Source organism: Lycium ferocissimum, chromosome 6 (genome assembly GCF_029784015.1).
Source record: "Lycium ferocissimum isolate CSIRO_LF1 chromosome 6, AGI_CSIRO_Lferr_CH_V1, whole genome shotgun sequence".
Taxonomy (NCBI): domain Eukaryota; kingdom Viridiplantae; phylum Streptophyta; class Magnoliopsida; order Solanales; family Solanaceae; genus Lycium; species Lycium ferocissimum.
The window spans coordinates 54,213,463-54,226,996 of NC_081347.1; the positions used below are offsets into that span (position 1 = coordinate 54,213,463).

At 38.5% G+C, this 13,534-nt stretch overlaps 1 protein-coding gene across 3 annotated transcripts; it reads right to left on the reverse strand.

Moving 5' to 3' along the window:
• Window positions 1-81: 81 nt before the first annotated feature.
• On the reverse strand, window positions 82-5,152 carry LOC132059822 (putative disease resistance protein At3g14460). Of its 3 annotated transcripts, XM_059452605.1 has the most exons (3): window positions 4,556-5,152; window positions 1,277-3,036; window positions 82-353 (listed from the first exon to the last, which is right to left on the reverse strand). In XM_059452605.1, the coding sequence occupies exon 2, from the start codon at window positions 2,983-2,985 to the stop codon at window positions 1,309-1,311; it is 1,677 nt and encodes a 558-aa protein (XP_059308588.1). In that variant the 5' UTR covers window positions 2,986-3,036; window positions 4,556-5,152; the 3' UTR covers window positions 82-353; window positions 1,277-1,308. The 3 variants fall into 3 exon arrangements, with proteins under 3 accessions (XP_059308588.1, XP_059308587.1, XP_059308585.1); XM_059452604.1 differs by lacking the exon at window positions 4,556-5,152 and having other exon boundaries at window positions 82-327; window positions 1,277-3,641; XM_059452602.1 differs by lacking the exon at window positions 4,556-5,152 and having other exon boundaries at window positions 1,277-3,640.
• Window positions 5,153-13,534: the final 8,382 nt, after the last annotated feature.

The following is a 13,534-nucleotide window of genomic DNA, read 5'->3' on the forward strand; positions in this document are numbered from 1 at the left end:
CACTCCCCGTGACAAAATTCAAATACAGGATGGCTGATGCCCAAACTTTAATACACACTTGCCAATCTTTTTACAGATCAATAAATTACATAAGTTAGTATATTTAAGTCTATATTATATAGATATGAAATAACTAGCTGCTAATACAAAAGTCAACACTTTTTCAAACTTCTTTTAATTGACCGTTCTCCGAAAAAGCAGCAAAACCAGAATTAATACAGGAATGCTTTGATTCTTTCATGGATCAGTGAACACAACTGCAAATGTTGACAGATTTATTAGAATTGGCTGATACAATAAACATCTTGACGCACCACTGCTAACGGCCTGTTGAAGATGATGAATCAATTTAGCTGTAAAACAGATGATGAAAGTTCATTTCTACGAAACTAGGACAAACAAAGAGAGAGAGGAACAAATGAAATCAAGCATCATGAAGTAATTAAGCAATGAGTAATATTTGATTATTGCAAATTTAACTTGAATACTAAGCAGACCAATAAAATTAAATCAAGGGATAACCATAAGAAAGACATGTTGCAATTTGTCATAGATATAATGAGGTGATACCCAATGTCATATTCATAATCATCCTCGGGTTACTGATTCGTGCTAAATTTCCATTCATTCTTAAGGTGATGTTATTCTCACTGCTTGTTACCTATTCGATTGCATGTCTTCCTCTATATTGTAACATAAGAGTCCTTATTCGATCCCTTATCTGGATCACCCTCCATTTCCAATTTCTCTACGGGTGTTTGGGTGTACCAATTTCGCCCAATTTCTCACCCAAAAATGACAATCTTCAACCAAAGTATAACAAAATTGAGTTGTCACATGCCAAAATGAACATTTCATGAAGAAACAGAAAGAACATTTCAAGAGCACGGAGTGCATCCAATTCAATCAAAAGATCACTCTATTCTAGGTCTAAAACCTGTTGATTCAGAGAATTTAAAAAATGCATATAAGTGTGACGAACAAAGAAATTTGAGACTGAAACTCATGGTTACTAGCCTAAGAACATGTGCATCCGTCATGCTACAGAGGTATGAAAAAGAGTTAATAAGCCACACAAACTCCCTATCAATACAGCTAGTTGTGTCTACGAGGTAACATAAGTCTAAAGTCAGAGCGTGCGGTACTAAGACAATTTATGAATCATACTTCATTCATGGTAATAAGTAGGAAAGCATCACCGTGTAATATTTAGGAACAGAGAAACAATAACAATCCGTAAGCGTAGTTCAGAACTAGGAAAGCAGTTGCTTCGTACCGTTGTAGTGATCTGGATTCATATTTGGCTTCCTAAGTTGAAGACATCTCTTCATGATCAATGAAGATTGACGGTATGTGTTCAATCTTAGACCACTCCTCACTTTGAGGTTTGATGCAAAGTTCCTTTATTAGCGGACAATCTGTTATAATAAGAAACTCCAACTTTGATGGAAGGTTTCCCATAGGAAATGACTGAAGCTCATCACATTCGCATATTTCCAGAACATTGAGACAGCTAAGAAGTGAAAGCATGGGAATTTCCATAAGCTTAGGGCAGCGTCCCACTGACAACCGAAGGAGACATGGAAAATCCCCATTCTCAACGCCTGTCCATTGTCCAAGGTTGGGCATTCCATCAATTTTTAATTTTTCAAGCTTTGGAAATGCAGGTCCTATTTGACTCCCCTCATATTTGCAAAAGTTATGATCAATAGATCTTACCACAGATAAGTCAAAAAAGATAAGAGATTTAAGTGACGGTAAACCTCCAAGCGATGGCAAGTAACCACAATTTTTACACTTGTACAAAGTAATGCTAACAATGTTGGACAAACATGAATTACTCATCCATAAAGGAAACCTAGAGCCATTATAAAAAGATATTTGCAACACTTTGAGGCTCGAATGAGGCTGAAGACATTCCAATATCTCCTCATGTAAAGCCAAATCATCTTGATGACCTTCCCATCGCAACTCTAATTTACTGAGATGTTTCTTGCTGCTTATCTCAATTTCTCTCGCCTCTTCAGAACCTGAAATATTCTCAAGTCTTGAAATGCAAAATGACCCACAAAGATCTGTGAGATGTTTCAACTCTCTAGCATCAGAGCCTTCCCCTTTGCCAAGAAGGAAGGCTTTTAGAGTCTGAAGGCTGGTCAAATTGCCCATTCCAACTGGCATTGAAGTTAGTTGGCCAAGAATGTCAAGATCCAAATGGCGCAAATTAACCAACTTGTTGGTACACTGTGGTAATCTATAAAAATTAAAACAACTCTCGAGCTTTAGTGTTTGTAGATGTCGAAGACTACCTATAGATTCAGGAAGGAGTCTTAGAGGTGTCTCAGAGACATCAAGATAATGTAAAGATGACAAATAACTAATAGAATCTGGCAACTCAGATATGTTAGTTCCATGCAAATCCAAAGTCCTCAAGTGTTGTAGCTTGAGGAAGAGATCATAAGGTACTCGCTTGATGGAATCACCATGCTGACAAAACAGTATAAGAGTCTGCAATTTGTTGAATCCTTTAAGAGTTTTATAAGTAGCTTGATCAAAGTTCTCAGAGAGCAACAACAAATGCTGAACCTCTTCAGAAGTATTACTCAGTTCAGCTTCTTTTACCCGCAAGTATGGACTTGTGGACACGACGTTATCAACTTTGTACTTCATTCTCCCTCTAGCCATGTCAAATCTAGATTCCAGTATGAACCTCTTCTTAAACATGTCATCAAACTGTTGATTTGCCATAGTCTCCATACTCCGTGCACATTCATGATAAAAAAATCCTTGTGCAACCAATAATTGGATCATTGTATCCTTATCAAATTCATAATTAGAAGGCAAGAGAGAGCAAAACCAAGTTAAGCGATCAGAAAGCTCCTCCGACTTTGATATACAGGTCTCGCCAAGTTTTTTGTCCAATTCCTTGTGAGAATGTTTGCTCCTCTGTTCCGATGCCTTAAAATAGTTCCCTCTATTATTTGTCATTGCCCTAATTACTTTAACAAGAATGTATACTGTTCGAAAAATTCTGGTAATCTGCATAGAGACACATATTTATATCATACAAATTAGTAAAGGTAGAATAATAAGACCATTACCAACAACAAAAATAATGATAATTACTTGCTAAAACAATGACAAACATGTACAAGAGGACACAATACATGTTGCCTGAAGCAAGGCGAAATGAAAACCATGTAAATATCATAAAGCAGCGATACTGTTAAGCTGTTTTCACTTAAGTGGTGACAGCTAGTTCTTCACTCTTTTTCAACCCCAACCAAGAGCAGCATTATAATTCAAAATGCATTTACCAAAAATTCTGTCAATGAGAAAAGACTATTTTGATGAGGAAGAGAGAAGTATTTCTTGACAATGAGTAGTCCAGAAAGAAATAAACTTAGGGGAAAAATGTTAATTCTGAACAAACAGGCTGACCAATCTATCTCCCTTCCAAAAACTGGATGTCCAATGGACAAAATCCTCCAATTTTCAAGCCAAGACAACCAGTTCTCTTAAACTGATTAGTTCACTTCTTCCAAAGTATGGTGAAAATAACTGGTTGTTTCTGGTTCTTGAATTAAATTGAGAGTGAAGCGCACTTCACATTTTAAAGTATATCCAAATGAAACTCCAGCACCAAATATCATAAAGTTTTTTTTTTTTTTTTTTTTTTTTTTTTGAACAGTTTCTCTATCACCAAATTACGTAAATCCACAGCTTCTAAAGTTAGGTATTAATTTGGATCATACTGAAGTCAAGCAGTAAAATAAGCCCAACTCGCTTCTTGCAAATAATGACCCCATTACCAAACCTTTAGGCATATCAAAATCTCTTCAATCGAACTAAGGTGCCACTTGGACACAACATTAAAGACTCAATTGTTTGACACAAATGTTAAGTTGTCAAGCCCCAAAATTCTTGAGGTAGTAACACAGAAGGTCACCCAACTATGGGTAATGATCTCCCAAAGTCATGTTTCTTTGTTTTGTAACAACAAGGTCACCCAACTTTTCCTATATCACATCAAAAGTCACCCAATAAATATTTGGCCAACAAAATATGACATGACGTTTAATTTAGTCCGCAGACTTTTTTTTTCCTCCGTCCACATGGCAAAAAGATCCAATCCGACCCGACCCCAACCCAAACTAATCCTTATTAACCTTATTCTTTCTTAATTAAAATAGAGTTTCACTCTCTCGAAGAAAAATTGGCCCATCATTTTATTAAAATTGTGTTGTCTTCTTTTTCCTTCTCTCAAGCAAAGTCCATAAGGATTTTTTTATAGGCTTTTTTCAATCTTCACTCAAGTCCCTTGTAATATGTTTCCACTTCCATATTAGCTTCGGACTGAAGCTATTTAGGAAATATCTATACTAAAATATAAAAAAAGATACCAATAACAAAACAAGGTTTCTCACATACCTTCCGTAACAAAATAACAGGCAGTTTGCAACTGTTCTCTTCATAGCAACTGTCAGTTTTTTTATTTTTATTTTTATTTTTATTTTTATTTTTGATAATAAAAGGACTTATATTAAAGCAAACTTACTTAAAACCAGAGGCCCCTTTCAGTACTACATTTACATTAGAACTAGTCTGAGAGTGCACCATACTACTGCCTCTAAGTTCACTGCAACAAAACCTGCAGCAAATATTAATGCTACAGTCTGGATGATTACAAAAACTAATATTAGGAGACTCTGTTGTAGCTGTACACGTAGCTTGTGCCATATGACCAAAAGATTGCACAGAGACTCGACTCATGGAGACACTGCCTTCCTTACCACCGTGATGGAGTGTTGTTACATTTGGGTTTGGGTTTGGGTCAGGTCAGGTCAGGTCGTTTTGCCATGTGGACTGAGAAAAAGAAAAAGAAAAAGTCCATGTAGATTAAATTAAATATCATGTCATATTTTATTGGTCAAATATTTATTGTGTGACTTTTGATGTGATATAGGGAAAGTTAGATGACCTTCTTGTTACAAAACAAAGAAACATGACTTTGGGAGATCATAAACCACAGTTGGGTGACTTTCTGTGTTACTATCTCCAAAATTTTATGTTGCTCAGACTCTTCTAAAATCTTTGACAGATGTGTGTAGGATCCTCCAAAGTAGTGCCTTTTTGGAGGATCCGACACGGGTGTGGCAGCATTTTTGGAGAGTCAAAGCACCATAATCAAAATTTACTTGAGAAATCAATGTTCATGTAGTCGGTTCTATTAAGCAAGATAGACTACTAAATTTACTTATGCACTTTAAAAGGACTCAAAAATACTACAACCTCAATCGCATTTTAATTAACTTTCTTATCCTTTCATCTGTTTCAAAAGTATGACCTATCTTGGCAAACTTTTTAACCTCTTGACAGTTTCAAATTATTAAAAATTGATGGTATTTTATATTATTACAAAGTTTGATATGACATCCTCTCAACTATATTTCTACAGTACAGTAATATTCTAGCTAGTAAGTCAAGCATAGCTATCAGGCGCATGGTAAGCTCTCTCTCGGTGCACATTAGCTAACATGTGCCAGCCATGGGCAAGAGAGATCGCAAACCATCACTGAAAGCACAAATGGCGATGCAAGCACAAGCCACACACAAAGCAAATCCAAAAGGAACGAAAGCAATGTCAAAGAAGGTAGAAGAATTCCGATCTAGTACAACTGGATCTAAAACAAGTGATACAGAAAACCCTAGATCTGTGGAGAAAAGTGTGGAACAAACACCGCAATTGAGGAAGATGAAGAAAGCTGAGGAGAAAATTCAACAGCAAACTGCAGTTGGAAAGAGATTGAGCAACCAACACCAACTAGTGGGGAAAAAACCCCAAACAGTAGCGGTCAGAAATCATCGGCTGACCAAGTAGATGAGGAAGCTGAGATGCCAGAGAAGAAGAGTTCGATATGGGATAACTTTGATATATCAAAAATTACGAATGCCGGATTCAAACTAGAGTATGTTGCTCCTACTCCACAAGGTGAGTCTTCAATTGTTGAAATTGAGTATGAGGACATCGAATCTGAGATTATATTCTCGAAAAACACTGTCATCTGTTATGTGTTGGGAGCATACCCTCCATTTGAGGTGATGAATGGGTATATACACCGACTATGGTCAAAGCATGGCATAAACAAGGTGGCAATGATGAAGAATGGGGTGGTTTTGGTGAGATTGGACATAGCTGAAGGGAAAAATGCAGTAGTTCAAGGTGGGATATTCCATTTTGACAATAAGCCCTTTATTGTTAAGGCCTAGAATCCAGAAATGGAATTCACCAGAGATGAACTATACACAGTTCCCATTTGGATTAGATTACCAGGATTGGACTTCAAATACTGGAGCCCAAAAGGATTGAGTAAGATTGTTAGTCTAGTGCGGAAGCCTTTGATGGTTGATAGTAATACTGAGAAGAAGCTAGCACTGAACTTTGCCAGGCTACTAGTAGAGATGGAATTGGATTCTACACTACCAGAGGTGATCCACTTCAAGAATGAGAGGGGAAATGTGGTTGAACAGAAAGTTCGTATGATTGAAGGCCAACATTGTGTAAGCATTGCAAGAAGTATGGTCACACAGAGGATAAATGTAGGAAAAAGCATGCTCTCCTCCTGCAGTCAGAAGGAGAAGGTAGTGGAGGTGGTGCAAGTAGCAAATCAACAAGGGTCAACCACTAATGTGACTGCACAACCAGAAGCAAGCAAAGGTGGCCAGACAATTTCAAAAGAGGGTGTTCAGGCAGGGCAGACAGGGAACTCAAAAAATGTTCAGGTGACCAAACCAACTCTACCAATTCAGCAGAAGCAGGATGTAGGAAAAGGTAACCAAGAGGAGCAAGTAACAAATTGTTTTTTGTATGGATTTCCTAGCATAATTATAGGAGTAATTTGATATAGTTTGATATTATATTGATATTGTATTGATTGTAAATTATTGCGTAATATTCTCTTTCCGTATTTAGACGTAGGACTTAATGTATAAATACCCATTGTCATGAGATGTAATTAATCAAGAAATACAAAAGAAGCTTTCTATTCTTCTTGAAATCTTCATGGTATCAGAGCAGGACCCATCTCACCCGATGTGGGCCCCCAAATTAAATTGCCCACGCACCAGATGTCCAGTCCTGGGCCTGAGGTAGGGTGTTGAAGAATGAAAAAAGTCCCTCATCGGTGGTTAATGAGATGGGTGGTCTCCTTATATAGATTTGGGCACTCCTCGCCTCATAAGCCAGGTTTTGGGGTTGAGTTAAGCCCATGATCCATTTCTTTACATGGTATCAGAGCCATTACTGCCCTTTTGAGGCGAGTTTCCTCCCTCTGCAGCATTAGGGATAAGTAGGTTGAGTTTTTCTCCCTATTCTTTAAAGAATTTTCACCTTCCGCCAGTTCTATTCAAAAACTAGCACCACAGATAGGTAAATCAGGCTCTACCGACCCAACCCCAGAAAACCCACCATCGGAAACCTACCCACGCGCCACCGGAAGTAGCTGACCTCCGGCAACACGCACCGGCACGTGAGCCCTTTTTAGGCGTCTTTTCGGAATTTTTTTGGCTTTGCTGGGTTCGTCTGGTTTTTCCGACCATACCCATACCAATTTTTTTTTCCAAGCACCAGAAGTGAATTTCCGGCGTGGCAGCACTGTTCCAGCGGGCGATCTACAGCTTTTCCGACAACTTTTTTCCAAGTTTTGTGAGGTATTTCTTCTTAGAACATATCTAAATTTATTACATCTTTGTTTGTTCAAACTATGAGGGATATAAAAGGAGCGGATAATAGTTCTCTTTCACAAAGCAGTGCTGTGAAGCTAGATGGGGCTGGTACATATCTTGCTTAGTCAAGGTCTTGCTTGCTTTTTATTAAATCTAGGAAGTTGATTGGGTATATCATGGGAGAGAAGAAAGCACCTGCTGTGACAGATTCTAGTTATAGTCAATGGGATTCTGATAATTCAATTGTGATGACATGGCTTTTGAATACTATGCACCCTCCAATTTCTAAACAATATTTATTGCTTGATACTGCTGAAAAGATATGGAATTCAACTAAGCGCACTTACTATCGCAAGGGAAATGATGCCCAAATATTTGAAATTCGAAATAAAATTCATGCCACTAAGCAAGGTGAGTTGACTGTCACTGATTATTATTCCGAGCTAAGTGGGTTATGGCAGGAAATTGACTACTATCAGGATCTCCAAGCAAAGTGTACCGATGATGCAGTTATCTTTCAACAACTGGTTGAAAAAGAAAGGGTCTATGATTTTCTGGCCGGTTTGAACCAAGAGTATGATCAGATCAGGGTTCAAGTACTCAGTAAGATTCCTTTTCCTTCTCTTGAGGATGCATATTCCTATGTTCAACAGGAAGAGAGCCGGCGAGGGGTCATGCTTTATTCTGCACCAACTGAGAAGTCTGGGTTAGTTGTGTCTCATGAACAACCAAAGGGAATCACTTCATCAGATAAGGATCACCTGCATTGTGATCATTGTGGTAGATCAAAACATACCATAAAGACATGCTGGAAACTACATGGTAGACCGACTAAGGGTCGTGGAGGAAAGCGTGTACGTCCTTCAATGGGTCAGGCTAATATTGCCGAAAATGTGGAGACATCCAAAGACACTACTTCTGGAGAAGTTTTGTCCCCAAATGAAGTTCAACATCTTCGCCGTCTTCTGAACAAACTTGACTCTTCTAATGTTGCCAGTTCCAATTATGTGCAGCCAGGTATTGCTTTTAATGCTCAGCTTAATTCTTGGATTATTGATTCTGGTGCGAATAGACACATGATAGGCTCTTGTAAAGGCTTTCAAAACTACTCTCCTAGTCCCAAAGGGGATTATGTCCGAATAGCCAATGGCTCCTTAACCCCGGAACAGGTTCAGTCGTTTGTACTCCTGATATTACATTATCATCAATTCTTCATGTTCCTGAGTTTCCTGTTAACCTGATATCTGTTCAAGTCTTTCCTGATTATTGTTTTTTTCAGGACCTTCAAACAGGGAAGAAGATTGGCAGTGGTAGATTGCATGATGGCTTATACATGATTACTGGAACCCGAGACTCTGGTCAGGCCTATTTAGGAAGAAATAAGGATGTCAACCAAGAACTAATGCAGTGGCTTAGACGGTTGGGCCACCCATCTTTTTTTGCTTTAAAGAAGTTATATCTTAGTTTGTTTTCTAGAACTGAGTTTGAATCTCTGTTTTGTGATGCTTGTGAATATGCCAAGCATACAAAAAACTCTTATCCTTTGAGTAATAATAAAAGTACAATCCCTTTTTCGACTATTCATTCTGATGTATGGGGTCCTACTCAAACACTTTCTTTGTCTGGTAGTCGTTGGTTTGTTACTTTTATTGATTGTTGCACTAGGATAACATGGGTGTACTTGTTAAAGACCAAAAGTGAAGTTTTCTCCTGTTTTCAATCATTTCATAAAATGATTTATACTCAATTTGAAGCTAAGATAAAGATCTTTCGAACTGACAATGGCACAGAATACATGGATAAAACTTTCAGAGCTTATTTGGAGTCTTATGGGATAGTCCATCAAACTAGTTATCCTTATACTAGTGCACAAAATGGAGTTGCAGAAAGAAAAAATAGACACTTGTTAGAAGTAGCAAGATCCCTTCTGTTTACCATGCATTTACCAAAAACATATTAGGGGGATGCCGTTTTAGTAGCTGCCTACCTTATCAATAGAATGCCTCTTAAAACCCTTGATTTTCGGAGTCCCATGAAGGCTTTAAAGGATAAGAATGAATATATTGTTCCTCTAAAGGTATTTGGCTGTGTTTGTTTTGTTCACACTAGGAACTTCGGGAAACTTGATCCTAAAGCTCTTAAATGTGTATTTATTGGGTATTCTCCAACACAGAAAGGGTACAAATGTTATCACCCTCCTTCCAGGAGATCCTTTGTCAGCATGAATGTTACCTTTCGAGAATTTGAGCCCTATTTCAATATTACACCATCATCTCTTCAGGGGGAGAATTATAAGGAAAAAGAGATGGTTTTTCCTATTTCCATTCTTGAAACAAGGGAAAGTGAAATTGCAGAAACAATTCAAGGGGAGACTGTTCAGGGGGAAACTGTTGGTCATTTGGATAGGCCGGATTTGATAATTTACTCAAGGAGAAATAGAGCAGAAGAAGCCATATGCAATCTGTCGAAGCCGAACCTTCTTCTTCTGGTACATTATCTACATTTCCTACTGAGTTAGATTTGCCTATTGCTCACAAGAAAGGAGTCAGATCTTGCACCAAACACCCCTTATCTAACTTTTGTCTCCTATAATTCTATCTCCCTCCTATAGAGCCTTTGCCTTGTCTAATTCTTCTGTGTCTATTCCCCAGAATTGGAGGGAAGCTTTTGTAGATTCCAAATGGAAGCAAGCTATGATCGAAGAAATGAAGGCCTTGTCAAAAAATGATACTTGGGAAGTCGTCACATCACCACCCAACAAAAGGTTGGTTGGTTGCAAATGGGTCTTCATGGTTAAACATAAAGCTGATGGTTCGATTAAAAGATTCAAAGCGAGATTAGTGGCTAAGGGATTCACTCAGACTTATGGAGTGGATTATCAAGAGACGTTTGCCCCTCTTGCAAAAATGAGCATTATTAGAATTCTTTTGTCTTGTGCAGCTAATCTTGATTGGGACTTACAGCAGTTTGATGTGAAGAATGCATTTCTTCATGGAGACTTAGAAGAAGAGGTGTACATGGAGATTCCTCCTGGTTTTGGTACTGAACAGAGTCAAGGAAAGGTATGCAGACTGAAGAAAGCCTTGTATGGACAGAAGCAGTCTCCTAGAGCTTGGCTTGACAGATTCTGCAAAGCAATGATCTCTTTCGGTTACCAACAAAGCAATGCTGATCACACCCTCTTCATAAAACATCAAAAGGGTAAACTCAGTCTTCTCATAGTTTATGTTGATGACATAGTAATGACAGGAGATGACAAGGAGGAGATGACCCGATTGAAGAAGTTGTTGGCCCAAGAATTCGAGATCAAGGATCTTGGAAAATTGCAATACTTCTTGGGAATTGAGGTTGCTAGATCAGACAGGGGAATATTTATTTCTCAAAGAAAGTATATTCTGGACCTCTTGAAAGAAACTGGTATGACAGTTTGCAAGCTAGTAGAATCACCTATCGAAAGCAACCACAGACTACACAGCGGAGTTGGAGAGTCAGTTGATAAGGGGAGATATCAGAGGCTAGTCGGAAGACTCATTTATCTCTCTCTCACACTAGACCAGACATAGCCTATTCAGTCAGCTTGATGAGTCCGTTCATGCATGATCCCCGAGATCCTCATATGCAAGCTGTCTTTCGCATTTTGCGGTATTTGAAGTCTGCTCCAAGGAAGGGTCTACTTTTCTCCGGACATGGTCACCTCCGATTAGAAGCCTTTACGGACGCAGATTGGGCTGGATCTCTAGATGACAGAAGATCTACATTGGGGTACTGTACATTGGTAGGAGGAAACCTGGTCACCTGGAGAAGCAAGAAGCAAAGTGTAGTTGCTAGATCAAGCGCAGAGGCAGAATATAGAGCTATGGCTCAGGGTGTTTGTGAACTTTTGTGGTTACAAAAGCTATTAGAGGAATTGAGCTTGTATGGGAAAGGAAAACTTTCCTTGTATTGTGACAACAAGGCTGCAATCAGTATAGCTCTTAATCCAGTTCAGCATGACCGAACAAATCATGTGGAAATTGATCGACACTTCATCAAAGAAAAGGTTACGCATGGTATCTTGAGTTTGTTTCATGTGTCATCAGAAAAGCAGCTAGTTGATGTGTTTACCAAAGGCCTCAACAAACGAACTTTCCATACACTAGTATGCAAGTTGGGCATGTGTGATATCTTTGCACCAACTTGAGGGGGAGTGTTGATTGATATGGATTTCCTAGCATAATTATAGGAGTATTTTGATATAGTTTGATATTATATTGATATTGTATTGATTGTAAATTATTGTGTAATATTCTCTTTCCGTATTTAGACGTAGGACTTAATGTATAAACACCCATTGTCATGAGATGTAATTAATCAAGAAATACAAAAGAAGCTTTATATTCTTCTTGAAATCTTCACAAATAAAGGTGGCGCTCCACCAATTCAACAGGGGAAGGGTGCAGGAAAGAATCAACAGGTCCAAGAAAGATGGGTAACACCAATGAATCAGGCCAGAACACCAACTACTCAACAAAGGGTGGTAAATAAGTTCCGGGGTTTGAACCAACAAGGACTATTAGAGCAGCCAAGCAAGAAAGCAGGTGCAAAAGAGGGTGGTCAAACCATTCCCCCATCTGGGAATGGATAGTATCCTTAGTTGGAATGTTAGGGGCTGAATGCACCTAATAAGCAAAAGGAGATGAAACTCTTTTGCAGTGAAGAAAAAGTTGGGCTGGTTGGACTATTAGAAACAAAAATAAAAAGTAACAAGATGGGACAGATAGCTACTAATATGTTTAATGGGTGGCAACATATAGATAATTTAGAGTGCCACTACAATGGGAGAATATGGGTGACTTGGAGACCTGACTATTTCCAACTAGTACTACTAAGTAAGAATGCACAAATGATCACTTGCAAGGTCCATCACATACCCCTGCAGGTGAGTTTTGTGGTAACATTTATTTATGCATTTAACATAAGGGATGAAAGAAGAGAATTGTGGAGTAGTTTGGAAAGTATAAGTACTACTATTCATCAGCCATGGTTAGTACTAGAAGATTTCAACTCAGTACTAGGAGATTTCAACTCAGTATTGAGAACTGAAGACAGAATAGGAGGCAACCCAGTTCCATGGTCTGAACTCTGAAGTGACAGACTTTGCAAATTGTGTGGAGGAGTGTGGCTTAATTGAACTACCATTTCAAGGGGGGAGATATACATGGAGTGACAAACATGATGGACAGAGAATCCTCTCCAAAATAGATTGGGTATTCATCAATGATATTTGGGTGGAGGAGATGCCATCAAGTAAGGTCATATTCTTACCTGAGGGATTAGTGATCATAGTCCAGCAAAGGTGGTGTTTAATGAGGAAAGAAGAGGATCTTCAAGACCTTTCAGTACTGCAACAGCTGGAATCACCACCCACAGTTCCATGATTTAGGCAAGGAAGGATGGGCACAAGAAGTTCCTGGCTGTAAGATGTTTCAGGTGGTACAAAAGTTGAAGTTGTTGAAAAAGTCACTCAAAACACTAAACTCTCATCATTTCAGAAATATTGTTACTGAGGCTGAGGAGGATAGGAAAGCACTGCATGAAACTCAAGTGCAGCTACAGACCTGCCCTTTGAATATGGACTTCCAACAAGAAGAGAGGTTGTAATACATTAAATTCAAGCAATCATCATACATGGCCGAAGTGTTTTTACAGCAAAGGAGTAAAGCAAACTGGATTAAGCTAGGAGATGACAACACTAGCTATTTTTATTCGGTTATCAAACATAGGCGACTAAAGCAAGCCATAACTCAGTTGAAGAATAATCAAGGTGAAATGC